The following is a 23633-nucleotide window of genomic DNA, read 5'->3' as shown; positions in this document are numbered from 1 at the left end:
TACATGCAACTTGGTGAAACTTGTGCTTGTACTTGGTTGCTTTTCTAGAGATTAAAATATTTTATGGACTGAAGAAATTATATAACGTGAAGTAGTTGCCATTAAGGTTTCTATCAGGCTTGTTACTGGAAAAGAATGCTCAGTAAACTCCAGTTTCACCATGTTTATGTATCACTAAATTCCTTAGTTTCAAAAGCCAAAAATCTTGGACTTTATCATGAAGAAGGAGCATTAATAGGGAGAGGACTTGGATGATGTCTTCTTCCATTTCAAACTTCTTTACTTCCTGAAAACTAGAACTCAGAAGCTTATTTAATGAGCTGCTAATTTCCACACTTTAAACTTCATTCAGTAGCCTGATACTTTTTTTTGTGCAGTGTTGCCTCTGTATTTTCTTTCTAGTTCATATTTTTCTTAAAATAATTAACCTAGAGAAATTGGGTAACTTTTTAAAATATATGTAGTGGTAGAAAGATTGGTGTTTACAGGATTTTTTTTCTAAGTAAAATGCTTTATTCACTAAGATTGGTAAACAGCATTGGCTGTTTATGCTTAACTTGTTCCACAGCTTACAGCCCACACTGCTTCTCTGCTTCTCAGGACTCTTTCACAACCAGATTAAAGTGCCCTGCTTAAGTTGACTCCATTAATTAAACATTTTATTTAATTAGATATATGTTGGCAGTTGTGGGTTGGTTTGGCGTTTTTTTTTTGGCTGGTTGGGTTCAGCTTTTTCCCCTTGGTGAATATTTACACCATAGCGTAGCAGCATTACCATAATGGCTACTGAGGAGAAGACTGGAAGACTTCATGTGACTGTCTGACCAGTTGATATTACTGATAATGGAAAGCAGACCATGAAGCATACTGCTCTCATATGAGGAAAAGCAATCTCCTGGAAAATCAGAGGGCTCTCCGCTAGAACTAGTTAGGAGAAACTGTTAAGTTTACTTGACATACAGACACTTTGGAATTTGTATTACTATTTATATTCATATGCTAACATGCTGAGAGAGAGATACTTTTGAATCTGAGAAGTCTTCTAGAGTGGATCATCTGACCTACAAATTCCTAACTGAAGGCCAAATGACTTTAGAGATTTAATACTTTGCCACTAAAATATTTGGTAAATCCTGTCTTGAAGAAGATAAATTGGATAAAGGGTGGTTTGACTAAGACATTCGAAATTAGTCCTTTTGAGAGTTGCATAATTTTCTTGGTTTATTACTGATTTCCCATTGGTGTTTCACTTCCACTAATAAATACAGCTTTTTATGTGACATTAATTCCTAGCATATTATTTGTTCTGCTTAAGATACTAGCACCAGGCACTGCAAAGAGGCAAAGACGAGAGCTAGAAAAAGAGAACTGTTATCTAAGCACATGCATGAGCTTGAGTTTAAAGAAGGTCAGAATATGCAATACTGTAAATTGGGCCAGGATCATCATCATAGTTTGTACAAGACATAGCTTGCCGCCTCTATTAACTACATAAGATGGTTAATGTCCATGTAGCTTTCCTAATTAGAAAGGGAACAAAAATTATTAGATACGAAAATAAAGTAAGATTATCTGAGATTTTGTTCATACTTCATATGGCAATTTATACATAAGCATACTTACAGAGACAAAAATGTACTTCAGTAAATAGCTAAATAAAGGATTCCTGATGCTATAGTTCTACAGAAGATTTATTTTAATCATTTTCCAAAAATGTAATGTGCATGCCTGAAAATAAGAACAGGAGGTTATAGATTATAGGTTTATTTTCTGAGTAGGTATTTTATTAATGAAAGAACATCAGAAAGAACAGCATACCAATGTGATGTTACACAATTCACTAATTGGCACTTTTAAGATCACTTTGATTTAGACATGTTACTAGGGTAAACTGTATATTTAAGTAGTTAACTAATATTAAAAGTGAGATGTAAAAAGTGAGCCGCAGTACCTCAGTACCCTAGAATACAAATTCCACAACATTTATATAGTTGGTGTCTTTTTACAAGATAATTTCAAGAACATACAGGCAAATATTCTGTAATTCTGATCTTCTATAAGCATTACAGAGCTTCTGGAGACTATATGGCTGTTAAAGTCATGTCATCCTCTTAAATTCTTCATTTTCTGGACCGGCGAATTAAAATTGAATTAATCTTCTTCTGTGTCAGTTCTGCTCTCAGCACTCGTAAATCAGATGCTGCCTGCTTTCTCATCTGCAGAAGAACCAGTAGTTTAAGGAACTGCAATTTAAGGAAATTTTTGGAGTTGACATGCGCATGGGTTTATATAACTAAGACTGAATTTTATACAGGATGGCTGAATACAGGATACGTCTTTCATCCTTAAAATTTTACATGTCTAATTAGGTAGCCTAGTTCTAGCAATACTTTCTTCTGTAATGGTCTGGTGTTTTTAAGAGACACTGTGTAACATTGTTCTTTCCACTCCTTGTTATACAATGGAGGAGGCATAACGACTACATCCAGCCTACATTACACAGGGGTATGGGCAGCTCCTGTGATGTAGAGACCTCCTATTTCAAGTACTCAAAGCTGAAAAGCTGTCCAGTATGAAGGTCTATACCATTGTTTTCCTTCCAAAGGGAGTCATAGGCAGCACCGGTATGGAATAAAGCAGATGAAGAAGACTGCTGTCTGATTTGAGAGATATTCTCTTTTTTAATTATAATTTATTTATACCACTTTACTTTTTTATTCTTAGCCCCAGTCTATTACTGACCAGTGCCTCATCAATAAGTTCCTTCAGTTACCTCTTAAGTGAAATGGCATTTTATGAAAAACTGTGAAGTTTAGCCTACATAGTAACTTGAAAGTCTAAGTTGCTTGAATGCTAAACATTCAAAGTCATTTAATAACCTGGTGTTCTGGAGAAATTTGGCTCAAGTGATAAAGTTACAATGGCAATTAACACCATAAAGCTAACTCATAAAACAAAAACTCTTTAGGAAATCATTTAATGGTTGGGAAGATCTAAGGGTTTTCTTATACATAGTAACATTTTGACTGTTTTAATTAAAAGGCAGAGTACCTTAATTTCTATTAAAAGTTTCATTTTTGTATCACCCAGCTTCCTCCTCAGTAGATCAAGTTCGTGCTGCACTGTAGTAATCTGGATGATTGTGTAATTCTGTATTGAAAAGAACAGAAATAACAAAAGGTAAAAGTACAGCATTAGTGCATTTCACCACTCAGAAACAATCCTCTAAACTCATTCCAGCTCCCCTACTTTCTTCAGTCGTCAAAGTGTACTGGACTGTCTCTGGTCTGTAAGCAGTCAGCTCTCCAAGAGGGGGCAGCTTCCTTCTGCTGCCAGCCCTTCACCTGGGTGCAGAGGTTTTTCCACTCCCTTTTGCTTTAGGAAGTTAAGATCCAGATCAGTTCTCCTGAGTAACAGCACGCTGTTTTGCAATTATCTTTTATGGCTACTCCCCATTTATAATAAAAAGGCATACTTCAAATAATTTCTTTCACAGGCTTAGCATCGCTCTGTCACTGTATATTTGTTGATGAGATTACTACACTCATGTAATGTTTAGTGCAGATGATCTCCAGGTTATACAGCACATAATTTCAGCAGTAGGTGTGGGTGGGCCTATCACTGAATTAACCTGTAAAACTGAAATTCATGTTCTCAAATGTAGGTTCTGATACTCAGCTCATCTAAGTCAACCATGGTCCCTTGATGTCAGTAACATGGAGTGGTGGGTGTGGATGTGTATGTGGTAATTTCTTGATGTTCCAAGCCATTAAAAATTCCATTAAAGGGCCAGCTGAAGCAAATAATGCAATCAAGTTACCATACAAGGAATCATTAAGTGGTTTCTGCAGCTTCTCATCTGTGAGCTCCTGCTGGAAGTTTCTTCCCACCCAAGGGTGTAGCTGCCTGCATGCAAGGGTCCAAGTCCCAGCTCTGACACCACACGGCTGTGTAACCCTGGCCCAGACTACTGAGAAAGCATGAAAGGTACACTGTCATGCAGGAGGAAACCAGGCAGGGCTGTCAGACTAGTTGGGGGCTACTGAGGAATCACCCCGGTGTTAGGTTGAGTCACCAGTGAAGACAAAGCTGCTAGAAGAGGGGAAACCACCAACAGTGGGATATATTCCCCAGATCCAAACTCCCCCCACCTGACTGATGCCTGGCTGCCCAGCACGTAGCTTACAAGGGGTGGAGAGTATACTTGTGCTTAGCCTAATAGCTAATTAAATCATTGCTATCTATCTTCTGTGTGCCAGCCAATAAATAACCACTGTAGACATGTTAATTTGTGCATGTCCTCCACATAAGGACTCTTTGTGCCTAGCCAGAGAGACCTAAAAAACCCCTGGTATCTCCCCCCAAAAGGAGCAATAAAACATCTGAACATAGTTGATTATATAATGTAATACCATATTGTATAAATACCTACTGTATATTGTAGGTATTTATGTTCACATAGGTCAAATAATACACATTTGCATATAATATATACTCTTAGATTGCATATACACTCTCCAACTTTTCAGATACAAGAAAGGGACTGATTTTTCCTAGTCTAGCTTCAGATTTGCCAAGACTTGATTTCATTAACACATTTAGAAAATGTACAGATACAACTGTTGTGAATTGTGTTTCCCCCTCTTTTTTTAATTCCTTTCTGAACATCCTGTGATTTGGCACCAAGATAATGTGAGACTCGATTGCACAATAGTTCAGGTGCAACAACCATAAAAGCCTCAGACACGTCTCATCCTCACAAACAGAATTCACTATCTCTGTAAGTGAAATCTGGGATGAAAACAATATAGAACTGAACAATTTTTTAATCATACTGAATGAAAGGTATTTATTTACAAGAAGGTATTGTGGAAGCACAAATCATAAAGAATCGAATGCTCAGACTCAAGAACTTTTTAAGAAGTGTGGGCTGAAGGAATTCTATATATTCTATATTTGGCTGTTAAAGCTAGTTTACAACTCATTGTTTGGTGATCAATTTCTTACTTTATAGGAAAAAAAACCGAACAGGCTGTGTAAAAAGAGAGATTAAAATAACACAAGCAAATACCTTGGAGTTTCTCGTATTATTTGGTCGTTTTGGGCTATCTCTGGCTTCCAGTTGCAAGAGTAGTTTCTGGTGGTAAAGCACTAAATCTTGCTGCAGTTTGTTTAAAGCATCCTCCAGGGGAACTGTAGCTTTCTTAGTTTCTAAGTACTGCTTTTTCCATTCCTCACAAGCTACACAGGAAAACAGTAATACTGTTTGGTCTTGTTCATCTTATCATACGGCTTGCTGACAACAGTAATGACCAACTGATCTAAAAATATGCAGTTGGCCAATGAACATATTAAAAGATGGCAGTAGGTTTCTTTTTAAAATAGCATTTAGTGAAAAATCTTCATTGAAATTACACTCACTGTAAATGCAACTGACTTTCTGCACAAACACCTGCAACAAAAGGCTCTCGCTGTCCATCAAGATACCACACAAGGTCCAACCCCAAAATTTCATTCAGCTTGGGTGTTCTGCAGGTTTCAGCTGCCTAGTAGGTGCTCCTGACCTGTGAGGACCTGATGCCCCCCACAGCCTGAAGTTCATGCCTTTACTGTAGCAGGATATTTAGCACTGTAGACTTACACAAAATTTGAGCTCTGCAGGGCCAGAGAGTTTGAACAGTACAAAAGCCCAGAGATTATGGGAAACAGTTATTTACCTGTACACTTACCTATGATTCCTTCTATGTTGATAATGTGCTGTCTACAGCTAGCACACAATTTCCCCTGTATTTAGTTTGGCAGTCTTACAGCCACATATATCTGCTAGTCTGCAGTGTCTTAAATGATTCCTTATTTCAAGGTGTAGTTTAGGAAATCAGGACAGCTGCTGCTCAGAAACTTACCTAAAAGAACCCAGCTCCTGGAGGACTATACAGTATGTAACTGAGCATGTCAGCATGGCAGCCTTGGGAGGGTATTAAATATAGACAAGACAGCTGCTCCTACAGAACATGCCCTTCCCTTCATACCTTGTGAAGAGGCATGTTTGCAAATGCACACACTTATGAAACTCTACAGGTCTGATAAAAGTATTTCAGAGGTAGAGACACTTCTTCAAAAATCTGCAGAAGCTGTTTGAATACATGTGAAATAACCTTTATTTTACCTAACTGTATAATATAATTTAAGACAATACAGGAGCAATTTAGGGCTTATCTCAACGGGGTAAATTAGCTTGCCTTGCGGCTCCATAATACTACAGATTCACTGCTTCAAGTACTGAAGTTTTTGTAGTGTTTTCTTTCAACCTCATAATGCGGGAGAGTGCAGTGTAAAACCATGCCCTTAGAAAATAACTGGAAGAATTGTCTTGTCTTCTTCTTTCAACAAAGCTACAAATAATAATGTTGAGACTCCTAGTGATTTAGCTGTACTTAAATACAAGGAGAATGCTCTCAAACATCCAAGTGATTAAACCTCATCTCTGGTTAACTGGAATGTGACTTAGGGAGGATAGCTTAAGTATAAACTTGAAAATAATTTTACAAAGAAAATTTGGGTGGGATTTAAATGAGATTTTAACTTATAAAAAAACCTAAAGGTTTGTCAAGCTTGTCACGACAGGTTTGTAACTTCCATGCCATAAGCTAAATACTATGAGATAGGAGGAACAAAATGTATTATGCTGGCCATTTAACTAGAAGCTCTATCAGCACAGTAAAAACCTCTGTAAGGACCAGCTACAGGCAGGTTTAGAATATGTCAGCTGCCCTGGGCCTCAAAGAGTGAAGTGGCCTGGAGTAGATTTCCAGGCACTGTATGACCTGGGATAAAAAGCAGGATATTTTCAGGTTTATAAGACTATCACAAAAGTGGAAGGAAACATTGCAACCTTCAATCTTTTCAACATGCTGTTACACAAGTGAGCCTTGTTGGAGCTATTGGTTAGCAAACTGCTCTCTCTGCGATTAAACTCACTGATAAGGAGACAAATATTTTCATATTGGTTTCAGTGTCATTTCTCTATCATTCCAAATTACAAAATAAATTAAAAGCATACCGTGGTATCTTTTCAGCTTATATTGTTCCAGTAGCCCTTTAACTTTTCTGATCAGTTCTTCTCTATTTTTTTCCATGTGCATTCTGTCTTTCTTCATTTGTTGCAATTGTTCTACCATCTTGTTTTCTAAAGATACTATATTTAGTAAGCACCAGGATACTATCAATGAGGATTTTTGTAATACACCAACCATAACCATATGAAGCCAAAAAAGCCTCCAAAAGACTATTATCTGCTCAAAATATGTTGTGATAGAAACTGTAGTGAAATCTTGCCTTAAACTCCAGGTGGTCATAGGCAGAACAGACTTCCACTAGTCACAACAGGTCAGTAACTTACCTTCTCACTATCCTCCTACTTCACCACCACAGCAGAGGATCCTCAGCAATACTGCTATTGGTTTTCTTTGCTACATTCTCACTTAAGTGAACAGCATTTCATTTGATCTCCCCACTTTTCTCCTTTCATCTCCAAGTCCACAAACTGGGTTTTCTAGTGCTGGGAAGCTGCCATGCTGTATGAGCAGCCCAAAATGGCTGGAACCTTCCCACCACAAACTAAAATTTGTAACAATACTGTGAATGAATTAATGTACAAATTCTTTCACAAACCAGGTATTTCTGTCTTCATTAACTATTCAGTCTTGATTGATATTATAGAATCATAGAATAGTTTGGGTTGGAAGGAATCTTAAAGCTCATCCAATTCCAACCCCCTGCCACGGGCAGGGTCACCTTCCACTAGACCAGGTTGCTCCAAGCTCTGTTCAATCTGCCCTGAGCACTGCTAGGGATGAGGCAGCCACAGCTTCTCAGGGCAACCTGTGCCAGGGACTCACCACCCTCACAGGGAAGAATTTCTTCCCTAATAGCTAATATAAATCTACCTTATACCAGTTTAAAGCCATTCCCCCTTGTCCTATTACTTTGTGTCCTTGTAAAAAGTCCCTCCAGCTTTCTTGTCAGCCCCTTTAGGTACTGAAAGGCTGCTGTAAGGTTTTCCCTGGAGCCTTCTCTTCTTTAGGCTGAACATTCCCAATTCTCTCAGCCTATTTTCACTCTATGCAATTTCTTGGAATCATATACTCACCTGCTGTCTGAATTGCAGGAATTTGATCTGGATTTACATAAAATGGCAGGAAAGGTAGATTAGGAGGTGAAATATATTCTTTTGGACAACTAAGAGGATTTTGCTTGTTTTCACCAGCCTAGAGTCAAAAGACACAACTGTAAGTACATAACCCATAATCCTGAATAGCTCCATTAGACATATGCTCTGAAAGTGGTCTGACTGAACATGAGGAATGAATTTAAATTCTGCATATAAGCTTTTTTATTCTGTTACCAGTACAAATTATTACTAAATTACAAACAAATGGACCTCTGCAAATAAAACCAGAACACTGAACACTTGCATCACAGAGAACACGCGGACAAAAACACAGACAATGGCTAATTGTTCTTGTCCATGTCCACAACCCCACAAGTCATTGACACTCCCATGCAAAACAAGGAATAACAGACTAACATTAATAAGACTGAGATAGTTACTCTATATGTAGTTCCTGTTAAATTATGACTAGAGGTATAACCTCTGATAATTTCATTGTTGAGACATATAGTTGATTTTTCTTTACCAAAAAGTAGCAGCGTATGAATTGATTTTTCTCAGTTACTCTGAAATCTACATTTGAGAATTTAATATCTCTAGTGAGTTACCTCTCTTACAAAATATGTCTAGGTGGAGGACTTATGTTTATTGCTCAATATTACTAAGAATATGTTACCTTGAAAAACATACCTGATTATCCAGTTTTTCACCAAGCTCAGCTATAGACTTGCTAGTTCTGTACTGCAACAAGCTAAAATTAAATCAAAGCAGCAAGTGAAAATTTGTGTAATTAATTCCACCACACCACACCCCCCCCATTTTCCTTCATTTATCTGAAGTCTGGTTATAAATTAATATTATCCAATGTTTTAGCAGAATCATTATTTACTAACCTTTGTTTTTTACATGCATATTCTGTGGCTTGGTCTTCCACTGTTTTAAGAATTCCAGCATCCTGTGTTCTATGTTTTCTTAGTTTGGTATGTTTTAAGTGGTCATTATTATCCATGTTTGTTAGTTCTGTGACAGGATAGTGATGATCAAAATATATAGATTACATTCATAAAATTCAAGATGTTTTGACTGTCAATGCCTGGGCTTTCCAACCTGTATTAGAAATTCAGTGAATTGATCCAATAAATAATGTTATCTCTGGGGTTTGGAAATGGGTGAATAACAGAAGAAAGAAATAAAGGGAAGAAAAAAAAATAAAAACGAAGGTAGTTTTGTTTGGAGAATTTGTATCTAATTAGTTGTGGTAACCAGTACAAAAAACATTATGACAGATAAGGAAACCACTAGGTTATTTCACCTTCCCTACACTAATTCCTTATCTAATGCTTTCTGCCTTTTAGAGACTGAAGATCCCCTACAGACTGGAGCCAGCGTAGAAAGGGAGAGCAAAATGTTTTGAATTTAAATGTTAAAGAATAAATGTTTTTTGCTTTAAAATACATACAATAAGTATTTAAAAATAAAATTGCTGACAGACTTTACCTTTATTACTACAAAATCCTATATCCTTCATCATTCAAAGTAAAGTTATGGAAAACTTTTCAGTTATACCTTTACATATATAGATTTGTGTATTAAGCAGTCTCATACATAATATGAGTTAACGTGATGATGGATAGAGCTATTTTTAACACATTATGATTGGAAACTGAAATTACTGATAATTCATCCATAAAAACCTTTTTTGAATTAACTCTCTACATATATCTCAAAGAATATGTCATTTAAGTAATATTACTATATTACTTATTATATTATTTTAATATAATTAGATACTATCAATTATAGTGGTGTTTCCCTATATCAATACACAGTGATAAAGAAGGACTGTAGTGGCAGGACAAGGGGTAGTGCGTTAAAGCTTAAACAGGGGAAGTTTAGATTGGATATAAGGAAGAAATTGTTTACTGTTAGGGTGGTGAGGCACTGGAAGGGGTTGCCCAGGGAAGTTGTGAATGCTCCATCCCTGGCAGTGTCCAAGGCCAGGTTGGACAGAGCCTTGGGTGAGATGGTTTAGTGTGAGGTGTCCCTGCCCATGGCAGGGGTGTTAGAATTTGATGATCGTAAGTTCTTTTCCAACCTTAACTACTCTATGATTCTAGGACTTATCCAATTTAAAACTATACCTCTTTGGAAGTCATTATTATTATTTTAAAAATCAGAATATTGTTCTGATAGCAATATTGCAACCCATGCTTTAATTATAGATTTCTTAAAACTAAGCTTTACTCTGTCAACTTTCTGAACACATGCTTGAGCAGAAGGATGACAATAAACAGTTGTACCCTTTTGGTACTTGATGTGATTTTGGGGTGTTTGTTTATTCTGGCCTTGTTCATCACTGTGGTTTACATGAAGAATAAGAGTGGTTCCTTTGGCTTCGTCATTCCACTTAGGAGTGTTATTCTCTTTTTGATCTTTGCTAAGATGATTTTGCTGAGAGGTCCGTAATACCATATCACTCTTTCCAGACTCCAAATCATCTGCAGGATTTGAGTGATTTGGTGTGATGAGAGATCCATTGAATCCATTTTGATCTGCATAATAATTGATATTAGAAAACAGAAATGTTATTTTATTGTAAATGTTAAGCATAATATTTATTCTTCTCATTCATCATCCTCGTTCACTACACTGGTTAAACTTACCTTCCCTAAGCAGTATATGATTTTCTTGAATCCTGTTGTTATGGTCTTGCTTATTATTTGGGTTCAAAACTGGAACAGGTTCTTTCTCACCCCATTCCACAGGATTGTGCACTTCTTTATTTTCTAGCTGATGACTGCTTTGTATGCTTTCTAAAAACTGTTTGCTCGTTTCAGGTTCTTGTTGGGGAAGACTGGATAATCCTGATTTATGATCAAGCCTATTAGCTTCTGCATTAAAGTGACGTCGTTGTTGAGTTGATGCTGATAATGGATAAACACCTTCAAAGTATTCCACTTCAGGTAATAAATATAATTCAGGATAAAGTGCCTAAAATATGCAGTATATTCATCAGACATGAGATGAAATGTACAATGTAAGAAGTTTCTGAAAATGATACCTTAAAAGCCATTCAATACATACATAAGGCGGAGCAAACGACTTCAGTTCCAGTTCTGTTTCTTGGTTTGCTTTCACCTTGGAAGGTAAAGTATGGAAATGTTACCAATAAAATACTTTATTATCAACAATGTTGCATATCAATTAATTTCTTTATTCTACCACCCTTTTTACATACTACATTTTTTCAGGACCAGCACTATTTATCTTCTGTAATGGCCTCATGGGGAGGAAGGAACACAGACTACTATTGTATTTTCTGACATAGTACTGAAACTTTGTCTGTTTTTCAAAATCTCAGACCCACAAGAGTGCATGGATGTACTGAATATATTTTGCACTTATGGTTCAAGGAACCTGATCCAACAGTTACAGCAGAAGAAAGTCTTTGACTTTCTTTACAAGTAGTTGCTTCAAGATGAATCTGACTAGAAATGTTGACTCTCACATAATTTTCTCTATTCAGCTAGTACAGTACTGCAAAATATTTAATGTATGTAGAAAAAAATATTTATACTATCTATTTATACTCTTCATATGATAGAAACACCCTTTCAGATTTCAACAGTGTCCTAAAAACGAAGTCTAAGATAATCAATGTAAATTTATAAGATGAGCTGAAAAAAAACCAAAAAAACAAACCAATAAATAAAATCTGTGCTTATATTTAAATAATGAAATTGAACTAAACATGGGGCCAGGCAATGCCACTATTAGAGACATGAGATATGTGTAAGAAAAATAAGAGGAAATGAACATGATGTTAGTTTACATTTCTTTTTCACTTAAAGACCCTTACTTGCAAGTTGGGTACAGCTCTTAGTACTGCTTACATTGTTACTGTTGTGAAACAGAAGACTGGGGGGTAAGAAACCAGTCAACAAATATTTGATCATGGAGATATGATTCAATGAGGTTACCATGACCCTAAATAACAAACAAACCAGTTAGTTGGTTTATTGCTTTCCACTTTGTTATAATGTTAAACTTCAAGCAACAGTAAATACACCAACTTAAAATTATATGTCTAATTCATCACTAAAAATCTTCACTTGTATCTACCAATATCTTTCATTCTCTATTAAAGTAAAATATTTTATTAATTTGCTTAGATTTTAAAAGAAGCTGGAAAATTTCTCCATTTATCTCAGAACTATCAGTGGGAAAGAAAATCTTACTTACAGTCATCCAGTTTAAAAGACCTGAACTCTTTGAAGACATATGCACATTTTCAGATTCAGATTGTGTCCCAGTCTTTTAAGTTTTTTCTTATGTTTTTCCACCTATTCTTTTGCATATTACTTAATATCTATTCTAGTCTTCTGTGTGAGTAATTTTAGTGGTAACTAAAAGAATGACACCGAATTTCCAGCTTGTAATTAATTTACAGGTTCATGAGAGACAGGTGAAATGAGAGGAAAAAGAAGTATTCTATACTTGCACGCATGACTTAAGTCTTTGTGTGTTACAAGAACAAACCTTCAGCTGGACTGATTTTCAAGGGTATTTAATCTTTAGCTATAGTTTGTAAGGTATAAATATACAGAGAATCAATGTGAGGAATAGCTATGATTCAGAACTTTAGGGGTTTGATTACATGCATCTCAGGCTGTATTACTGGACTAATTAGTGGAACACATGTACATCCAGAGACTCATATTTTAAAGGCTTTTGGGCAGGTCACAGCAGGAACCATTAGAGGAACTCTGACTTACTCAGCTTCCCTTGTAAATACTTCAACTGCCATCTTCCCAAACATGTACTGGTAATAACGACCTTAACGGGATTTTTTTTAATGCAACAAGATTTGTCATATTTAATCCACTGACTTACCAAAACTAACATGTTTTCACTGGATGGCAACTAATTACATATGATGGTTTAAAGGGTGTTTCTAATATACCTGTCCAGCTGTGCCTTTGTACTTGGGGAAGTAGATGTGTTCTTACAAGAACTTACGCTCTGGCATGTTTAAGAAAAAAGAAATGCTAACAGTGCTCCTGAGGTTATCTCCTTTTTATGTATTTTTTTTATCTAATCTGCAGGAATGAAATCTGTGGTTAACATTGTAAAACAAAAGAGCGTTAAAGAAAAAAAAGTATTAACTTACCACTGCTAGTCTTTTCCCAATGCATTTTAAAAATCTGAATTTATCTTCAGCTGAAACTCCACCCAGGTACTCTCCAAGCTTCTCCCGTAGCACTCTTAATGTGATATGAGGAGATACCCTAGAATGTTGTTATGCATTAATACATCTGTAAGATCAAATAATGATGGCTAGTTAGTAAGAGGGGGAAGATAATGCTGCATACATAGTGGCTTGCATGGACAGAATGACCAAAAATGGGAACTATGTCTTAGAACTGACTACTGTCCAACTACATATAGACATATTGGCCAGAGAGTCTTGGTGTGCTAGAGTCAGAACATCATATCAGGTTATGGTAGACTGTATTACAAAGGCTGTCATGACATTAACTAGCAATATTCATATTTTAGGAACCCCATAAAAAGGGATAATATGGAAATAGATGAAATTTGAAAACTACTCCTTCAGAATGCTCTTGCTCATCTGCAGATGAGTAATAGAAACATTAGAGACTACAATCATGCATTTCCATATAGGTGATGATGTTCCATGGGGCCAGTCTAGAACATACTCCTTCAAGCACTAAGGGCTAAAGAAGACTACATTACTGTCCACTTTCAGTAGCAGGCACAGTTCTTTCATTTTGTCTTCTCCAACACAAATTTACAGTTGGGTGTGTGCCTGTGTACATGCAAATGAATTTTAAATCAAAACCAAACACTGCAGTGTGAACATTTCCACCATAATTTGAGGATGAAAGAGCTGATGCAAATATGAATTGCATCATTTAATGTACTACTGGAAACCATGCAAATATCAAAGCAATGAGGTCAATATAAAAATCGCTGTAGAATAAAAAGCTCCCCAGAATAAAATCAAATGTGCAAGAGGCACGCAAAAGCTCTCTAGGATATCAGAAGTAATTCTAATTGCTCCTGTCATAAACTAGGGAACAAATTCAGGCCTGAGACTGTTAATCACCCATGCTGATTGTTAGTATAATACCTAGGCATGATTTTAGCTCAAGCAGCTATCACTCTTCAAGCAATGCACAGACATAGCTTGGAGGATAGCACATGCCATTCTCACTAAACAGTATGGACAAGAACATGCCATCCCTTCAACTTCAGTCTTCAACTTTAACCTATTAGGGTTTATTTCCACTTTCAAACAGACCTATTTGCTTTCATTTCACACCCTATGTATGTAAAAGTACCGTCAGTTTCACATCATAAACACAGTACTTCAGTGGGCTACAATGCTTCCCTTGCATGATTTAAAACATCTTGGACTTAGAGCACCTCCCCAAGGTGATAAATCTGCCTTGTAGCACAGGCATGCAGCAGAGGAGACCAAGGTTTGCAGAGAGGACACATTGAGGCCACACTGCTTGGTGCCTCCCTCTACATTAGCTCCTGTTTATTTCTTCCCCAGCCATTTTTTGCCCACACTTGCTACAGATATTAGCCCTAATGTCAATTATTTCAAATGTATAAAGAAATATGTGATAGATGCATAACTCAATACACATTCTTTCAGGGTCTTATCTGAGACCACATATGATCTGTAATTCAAGTATCTTTCATGCACTATCCTTTCTTCAAGCTGATGTCTCAGAGAAGACATACTCCTTCAATTGTCTTCCAAAAAATAATAAATGCAAGCTCTTTCAGAGGCAATTCTATCACTGCACATCCTTCACTGATAATGCCTGTCCAAAACAGCATGGAAATCTTTATCTATGTTTTTACGAACAGCAGGGAAAACATCTAAGTAACTACAATGTACCCTGTGAGAAAACTATCTAGGTACATCGCACCTCAGATATAGGACAGCAATTTATCTGCAAATTATTTGCCTGTGCAACTCCTAGGAGCATATTATATTTCTTACTCTCTACCACTGGTTAACAGAAGACTAGTCCTTTGCTTCAGGATGTCCCTTTAAAGATAATGCAAACTAGAGTTCATTGCAGCCATTTCATCTAGAAACAGCAAATGTATGGCTTCTGTAGTGAGGAATGAGGAATAAATAAAAGATCACAGAGGCTGAGAAATCAAGTTCATGGGAACAATTGCTCAGGGCCATAGACAATTACACACTTAATACTTTCCTCTAATTTCATAGTTAATGGAAGTGGCCTGTACTTAGACCTAGGAATCCTTTGTTAAGCTGACTCAGACAGTACTAGGATTGTGAAGCTGACTGGACAGTGCTATCAACAATGTCCAAAAAGCATTTGTACCAGCAAGGCTGTTCTCTCCCCCTCTCCATAGTAAGTTTTTTAAACTAACTTTGTTTTTAAAGACAGTGATACAGTGGCCAGGTGCTAGTTATTGCTAATGCAATGTACTGCAGCACCGTATCCATAGCATAATTAACTAGCAATTATTTAAAACTCATTAGAAAACAACAAATACCCCATCAGCCTCAGAACTGAGCCTCAGGGAAATAAATTTACACTAGAGAACAGAGGGCAGTGACAGATGTGCAATCATGTGAAATAATCTGAAGTTAACACTCCATCTGTAGGCATTTTGCACCTCTGCTGGAGACTAGAACAGCAAACGAAACAGATACATACACTTATTTCCTCTGGTTTTGAGCAGCCTTTCAACAAAAGAAGCTGTGAGAATGATTACATTCTGCCCTACATGCTCATACCTGACTGCTGTCGATCTTCTCAGCTACACAATGTATTAAGTAGACAATACAACCCTAATTTAAAGTAGCTAAAACTCAGGTTTGTTTTTTTTTTTAAACTGCAGTTTAAGCTAAATTGTCAGGTTTTGCTCAGGAGCAGACAAGGTGCATCTAAAAGCCTGCTTCAATACTCATCTTTACGTTATTTGATTTTCTACAACTTCTTACCACACTAGATACACACAGAATTTATGAGTAAAGTGTTTGGGGGTACAAAATAAACTTTCAAAGCTGGTAAAGATTACAGTTGCAGCATTTTGTGCAAGGTTTGGGCCTACAACATGGGGTATTCTTTCAGTAATTCCTCTAAACAACTACTTGAAAGCACACATGACACATGGTGTTATGAGAAATCTTTCAAAAATACTACTGAAGAAGAAAGAAGATGTGCTAGTAGTTGTATGGGATGTGATGCTTCCCCTTGAGAAACATGGCTCTTTTGGACTGAGAGAGCTCAGATCATCATATCCCTGTTCCTGGGAACTAACAGGCTATCCTATCTTCATCAAGCCACTCTGTCTTCAGGCTGGTCCATACCCAAAGAGAACTCAAGACTTTGATAAGCAGGCTCAAGTAGACAGAAATAATGTAAGACTGTGATTTAACAACATAAATTATTCTGCAGAAATACTAGCACTGCTCTGGAAGTATGTTTCAATGGTTTACACCAAGGGCTGCAATGGAGCTAAGCCAGATACAAATCCAAATAAATCTAACACTAGTCATGGGCATCACTTACCCTCCAGAAATTATTAAAGAACAAGTCTCTTCTGACAGATATAATTGTGTTTCACAGAGCAACAGCTCAACTAAATTATTAAAGGACAATGTAAAGGACCTACCATGTACATGAAGCCTAAGACTATACGCACCTTATAAATCCAGCTGAGATGAATTTGCTAGTAAGAGCTACAGGAACTGTATTCAGCTTGAAGTTCCACACTTCTTCTGGGACATAGAAAACATGGAACTCCACCAACTAAATAAAGAACATATAATCATAACTGTAGATATATTATAACCCTCTTATTTTGCCTTATTTTGCTTAGGTGGACTTTCAGATTCTGGAGGCAGGTATGGTTTCTTTGATGGACTAGAAGAGTGAACATCCAACAGTGATGACTAAATAGTGAGAACAGCAATGAGTAGAGCAGTTTGTGACTGAATGATAGCTGACAACATCAAACTAAGTCACATTAGAAATGCTCAACACTGGAAATCAGAGAAAAGAGAGCCTGTGCTATTGCTGTATGTCACTATGACAGCAATGGACAGAGCTTACCAAAAAACACTTGATACTCTGGAGCATGTCCTGGTTACATAAATACTTCAGCTGAAATCCTGCCTTTGTTCTTCTCATAAATAATGCAAAGTCCTGAAAGCTGGATCCAAATAGCACCACAACTTGACCTTGCCAGAAGAAAAAGAATTCGAAATATTTCTGGCAGTTCTTAATAATATTAGTTACCTTGGAAGCACAGAAATGCTCCTGGTGATGGCTGCAAAAAGAGTAACTAAGCACGCTCTGAACAAGGTTCACTTAGACTGCATTCAAACCTGTGGCAGTTGTGAGACTGTTAATGTCCAGATCTTGATATTTTTTACCAAAAATTAGACAGTATTGATAAGGATGAAACATTTCCCATAACTAGAAGCCATGCAAATAAGCTGTATTACATATTCCAGCAATTGTTGTGTTATTAAACTTGACTAGAAAATTAGAAAATGTTACTAAATGTACTAGAAAATAATACTTTCTATATATGCTATGTTAAAAGCACTTTTTTCCCCTCAGGTTTCCTAGAAATGGTGCAGTGTTGCTTCTTGTAATATTTTATATTTTAAAATGTGAAATCAAAAAACACTTCATGGAAAAGTACAAAACCTCTCACCTGGGATGTCTGAGGTCTCCTTTGACTAAACGACATGTTGCTCCCTGTACTTGATCACGGCAAATGACAGGTGGGCTTTATAATTTTCTTTTTGAGTTAAATATTCTTTAAGAATGAGTTTCATGATTGATGATGTTACAAGAGCAGTTATTCCATTAATATCCTTTATTTTCACTTACTGTTCTTCTTTCCATTTATGAAAATGGTGAAAGTAGTTTCTGTGCTGAAACAGAAAGTTCCAGCTAACTGCAGACAAACAAGACTTAACCACACCTTCTACACAATGAGTATCACCTAAGTAACTGGGGGGAATCACTAATCACAGCCCTGCAGCTCCCAGAGATCTGTGCTGAAGTGTTTTCTCTTACCATTTTCTCCCCTTTCATAAAGACTCTTTGATCACATATAGGTTTCTACACATTGTACTGCTTTCCTAAAGACACAGCCCTAAATCCCTACAAAATGGGATTCTTGCACAGTCTGGGTTTTTCTCTGATAAAGGGACAAGTACTGTGAACTGCAGCCAAGCCACATGCACAGCATATTGTGCTGGCCAAACACAGTAGTCCAAGCAAACCTGATTGTTCTGGGTGACCATGTCAGAAAAATCCTTCCATAAACTACAAACCATGGTTCTGCCTTCACCTTTTATGAGTTTCCTCTCTTTGGAGGCTCTTCCAGCACCTCAGAGGCTACACACCACCTGATTTTCAGCCTACTGAATGCCACATTGTTGTCCTGATCATCTTGCAGCTCTTCCTCATACTCCTATTTCTAATTCACCTTTTCTTGGGTGCATGTGACCAGACCTTCCAGACAACCTTCCAAGTTTTACCCTGGCTCCATGAGGTGGAAATAAGATTTCCCCGTGTCAGCAGAAAGCACCTGCTTACAAAGGTCTTTACTTGCCCCTTCACAAGTACACCACACAAGCTCTAACAAACAACCCATCTCTGTAACATCCCATCTCTTCCCCAGTTATTCCCAACCAAAACACAGCAGGTTACAGCACATGTTCCTCCTATTAGTCCCTGTATACATGTAAGTTATTGCACTTTGCATGACAACATGTTTTGCCCCATGCCATTAGCCCAGGCTACTCAGTCACTCCAGGGCACATTCTGTGGTGAACACCCTTCACCTCTAGACTTCAGTCAAGACCCGAATGTGCTGACAGCAGCAAAGTTGATAACTCCATTGCATCTCAAAATAAGCTCCAAACTAGTAACTCACTGGATATTATCACCAAGATTTCCCACCTTGGTCTTAACAGTCTTATTTTAAATCCACTTTATAGATACATGGATACACAGATAAAGGAGGCGTTTTACTGCTGTTTCCAGGCGGTACCCCCTCCCGGACACACGGAGCTCGCACCCAACAGCCCCTGCCCAGAGGCCATCACACCCGCCCGCCAGCAGTCCCGCAGCGCCCCCCGCGGCCGCGGCACCCCCGGCCCTGGGCGCGGCGGCGCTTGCGCAGGCGCCGCCGGGCCGGAGAGTTTGAGACGCGCCGAGAAGTTGTGCTGAGTGTGCAGCTGGTGCCGCTCCCACCATGTCGGGCTCCTCCAACGTGGCGGCCATGAAGAAGGTGGTGCAACAGCTGCGCCTGGAGGCCAGCGTGACTCGTGTTAAGGTGAGGAGCGGAGCTGGGACGGGGCGGACGTGCCGCCATTACACCGCCCCTGGGGCGCGCCCCACGGCGGTCCTCGGAGGACAGCCGGGCTGCTCAGCGGGGCAGGGTCAGGACCGCCTGCCCCCACCTACCTCACCCCATCACAGCTTATAGCCCACGGCTCCGTCGGGCCGAGCAGAGGTCCGCGGGGCTGCGCAGCCTCCTCTCCTGCTGCTGCCGCCGCCCCGGAGCTCGGCCCGTGCGGGGCCCGCCTCGCCCTCTCGCTTCCTGCAGCCTCCCGGGTACCCGGAGGCCGGTGTCCGGCCGGAGCGCACACCGGGATGATGCCCGTGCCCTTCCATTTAATTTCCTTTCTCTGAGATGTGTCTTCCATTGTTCGCCGGTGGAAAGGGCCGCTAGAGAGGGGTTCACAACAGGTTGGCCCGGCTAGCCTGGCACTGTAAAATGGAGACTTATCTGCAAAACGTACTGAGTACATTTAACTCGTGCGGTTTGGGGTTGAGACGGGGCCCTGCCAAATTAAGAGAAGCTCTGGGGAAATTGCAAGTACAAGATACCAGTGAAGATGCTACTTTCTGAAACTTTGATCCGTATTTTTGACAAGTTCAGTTACAAGAGAGGAAAGAATGACAGGGAGTTCTTACTGCCTTGTCTTTAGGTACTACCTACCAAAACCACTATCTCATCATTAGGATGGCTTTCCAATGGAAGATAAACTAGCAGTTAAGTAGAGCATCTTAAACTGTAGGGTGTATTTTGACACAGTTTATGTTAGTACAAGGATCTTCATATATTTAACAAACCCGTCTCCAAGATGTTGCTCATCTTTCACTCTTCAGGCTTAAAAGTTTAATGTGAAGATTTTCCAAATTCTCACTCTATTACTGTGCAAATTCTTAAAAAAAAATATGATAGAAACATTGTATGAAATCTAAACAAGCTGTACTGCAGAACGATTTAGCAGTATTCTTTATACTTTGTGATATAGTTACATCCTCAGTAATGAGTGATCAGTGAATTCTAATGCCAACCTTTATTATGACTAGGTTTCCCAGGCTGCAGCAGACTTGAAGCAGTTCTGCCTGCAAAATGCACAACATGATCCCCTACTGACAGGAGTATCGTCGAGTACAAACCCATTCAGACCCCAGAAAGTTTGTTCATTTTTGTAATTACCTGAACTACTTTGGTATCTTTCAGTGGTAAGTTCTTGAATTAGTATTCATAAATGGTTCTGGCATTAAAAACAGCTGGCTTTAACTGAATGACACTGCCTGTATTAAAAGTATTCAGAAGAGACACCTGACTTCTGCAGCTGGTATTGGTCTAGATCCGCATTTTGTGCTCCGCTATTCTGGTCACAGCTTTATACTGGACACATGCTGTTCATAAGTATTATGAGCAGCATTTATTTTGCAGAGCTTCTACCTGTCTCTGTTGCTGCAGCAAAGTAGTAGTGGGGCCAGCTACTACTGTTAGGACTAACCTGGTTGTACAGCAAATCTGCTGTATTTTCCTTCTTTGTAAGGGTGTTACTTCCCTTTCTGCATGTAGGATTACTCATCTGACAGCATACATGGTGAATCCTGATTGTGACAGATAAAGCAGACTTTCATTCTTAAACTTTTAAAAAGCACTATTAAGATGAGTGGTAGCCTCCAAGAGCACTGTCCCCTTACAGGACATGCCCTCTTAGCCACAAGAAAAAAAGAATTTTGTCAAGGCCCATACTTCACTCATACAAGCTACTACATGGCTAGCAAGTTTAAGTAAGTGGGAACAGTTGAATACCTGTTCAGATTTTCATCCCATAACTTTTATAACTTCAGCAGCAATACTGCTATCACTACGAAGACAAGTCATCTGACATTCCTTGGAAATTCTGATTAGATTTTAGACCAACCTTTTAGGTGAGTTGTAGATCAACAGTAGTCTCACTGAAACTCAAAATAATTTGCTATTTTGCCCTCAGTAAACACATGATAATTTTACCATGTCCCCTCCTCCCCACTGCCCCTTGATTTGGATCTGTTGGTGGTGAGGGCATATACATTACTTCAAAGAATCGGATATGCAGTGAACCACAGTGCACAATCTGTACACCTCTTGTAGTGAGTCTTACCTTAAAGAATTCTGGTTTTGTAGCTGACTTACGTCACCCAAAGAATTGTAATTTGCTAGATATTTAGGCAGTTTTACAGAACAGTGACCACAGTCAGACTGGGTTGTTAGAATTGTTGTTTAAAACTGTTTTCCCCTAAAGCAGATTGTAGAAAACGTCCAGAAAGTTTGTGTATAAAAAAGGTGGTTTGTGCTAGTAATAACAGTGTAGAGACTGATGCTTAACTATATAACAAACAAAACCATTTCCCCCATTGTTTTGAGCAATGAATTACAGCAGTGTAACTGAAGTGTGATTTAGAGTTCTTGCAGCTTTTAAAGTTATTTTTATTGTGAATTTTATCAACTATTCTTATTTAAAAGATTTTATTCTTGGGCACTGACTTGTGTTCATGCTACTGTAGCTTCAACTCCAAGCAGTAATTCAAGGAAGAAATCAGATCATGTGTAAGCATTATAAACTGCTAACCTATAAAAAGACAAACTCTACTTTTATCAGTGACGCATACTTGCCCACTGAGGTTTGCCAAGGTCTAGTAATTCCTGGGTGTGGATGTCAGGAAATAACGTTTCCTCTATCTTGCGCACACAGAGCATAAAAGGCTTAGTACTTTCTTTCTCAACTACAGGCCTTATCTTCCATCTTTCTGAATTTGGAACGGAGCACTTACTTCTGCTGAAGTTACAGGCAAAATTCATAACAGCAGCTTAAGTTACACTACCTATATGGAAAATGTCTTTCACTTTATCTCTTGCAAGCACATCCTCAAAATAGGCAATTTCTTAGTTGTAATCCTGGTGTTTTCACGATGAACCCATGGAGTTCCTGTTTACAGTTAGTACCACCTCTGTGGAGTGAAAAGTGTAATTTGTTAGTTACAGACTTCCCCTGCTTTTCAAAGGCAAAGTAGATGCCTGGCATTTCTATAGGTGCCAAGTGATTTGGAGCACCTTTTTCTGTCCTTCCACTTTTCAGTTCTTTTCCAACAGCTTTGATTATCATTTTGTGCCCTTGGGCTTCATGGTTTTAAAAATTTATTTTATAAACCAATAGTAGTTTCATAAGACAGCTGTGAAAAAAAAAAAGTGGATTTTGTTTTTCCTAAATAGCAGTACATGGCATACTCTGAAGGTGCATGTTCTTAGAGTTGCTTTATTTAGAACTGATACTTTTCTAACTACATTTTGTTTTTTATTTTCAGATCTTTTAGCATCTTTTCCTAGCTGCTGATGTGTGTATGGGCAGAGTGCCTCAAGGAGTGGCCTGGTTTGAAGTCTGTACAAAAGCTTAGCTTTCATGTGCCAAATCTAACTGTAAAATTGCTACTGTCTTCAAACTTCTTACCATCTACCTCTCCAAGTGAACTGTATGCTAGTAAAATACTTCTGTTTCATAAGGGAATCAGTTTTATATGCCAAGCAAAAATAAAAGTGTCTTGACTTAGTCTGGTCTTGAAATTACTGTAAGAAGTTGATTAACACCTGGCTATGTTGACACCTCACTGCTTACTGCATCACTACAGCAGGTAGGGAGTATACAGAGGAGTCTGTCTTTACAAGTTTTCCTGGGGTCTTACAGAACAATGAGTATTCATCAGTACTAATTCAGAAGCATAACAGAAAAAAAATGGCTGTTTATAATTCAGCTATATAGCCTGTCCCATATCATAGACAGGACAGAGTAACTTTATCTTAAACAGCAGTTCTACACTCATAGATGACTGACTTACTCTGTGAGCCATCTGACTCTATAGATGAGTATGATAACGCTCTTACTATAGCTGCATATGAAAAGGCAGTTCAAATAAAACATCTTTTTAGCTGCCAGTGAATGTGTAAAACCTAAGGCAGAAGATTATGCTCATATAATGAGTCTGCAGATAATACCAGCTCGAGTATAGCTGTGAGGCTGAAGAACCATATTTAAGGTTTTAGTGGGGAAAACCCTGCACAGAAACCTGAC

General features: G+C 38.2%; 2 protein-coding genes across 3 annotated transcripts; one reads left to right on the top strand and one right to left on the bottom strand.

Annotated features, from left to right (window-relative positions):
- Window positions 1-1673: 1673 nt before the first annotated feature.
- SPATA1 (spermatogenesis associated 1) lies at window positions 1674-19244 on the bottom strand. 2 transcript variants are annotated; one of them, XM_031050780.2, is made up of 13 exons: window positions 17915-19244; window positions 16895-17001; window positions 13341-13458; window positions 11255-11308; window positions 10834-11161; window positions 10471-10722; window positions 9064-9190; window positions 8861-8921; window positions 8150-8267; window positions 7061-7186; window positions 5072-5241; window positions 3052-3150; window positions 1674-2216 (listed from the first exon to the last, which is right to left on the bottom strand). In XM_031050780.2, the coding sequence occupies exons 1-13, from the start codon at window positions 17948-17950 to the stop codon at window positions 2121-2123; spliced, it is 1692 nt and encodes a 563-aa protein (XP_030906640.1). In that variant the 5' UTR covers window positions 17951-19244; the 3' UTR covers window positions 1674-2120. The 2 variants fall into 2 exon arrangements, with proteins under 2 accessions (XP_030906640.1, XP_030906639.1); XM_031050779.2 differs by lacking the exon at window positions 7061-7186.
- A 35-nt stretch (window positions 19245-19279) lies between these two features.
- Window positions 19280-23115, top strand: GNG5 (G protein subunit gamma 5). The gene is made up of 3 exons (XM_005151242.4): window positions 19280-19549; window positions 20596-20751; window positions 22873-23115. Exons 1-2 carry the CDS (start codon window positions 19469-19471, stop codon window positions 20719-20721), a joined length of 207 nt encoding a protein of 68 aa, XP_005151299.4. The 5' UTR covers window positions 19280-19468; the 3' UTR covers window positions 20722-20751; window positions 22873-23115.
- Window positions 23116-23633: the final 518 nt, after the last annotated feature.

The sequence above is a fragment of the Melopsittacus undulatus genome, chromosome 6, assembly GCF_012275295.1.
Source record: "Melopsittacus undulatus isolate bMelUnd1 chromosome 6, bMelUnd1.mat.Z, whole genome shotgun sequence".
Taxonomy (NCBI): domain Eukaryota; kingdom Metazoa; phylum Chordata; class Aves; order Psittaciformes; family Psittaculidae; genus Melopsittacus; species Melopsittacus undulatus.
Note: the sequence above shows the minus strand (reverse complement) of the source record. Positions and strands in the feature narration are given on the sequence as shown.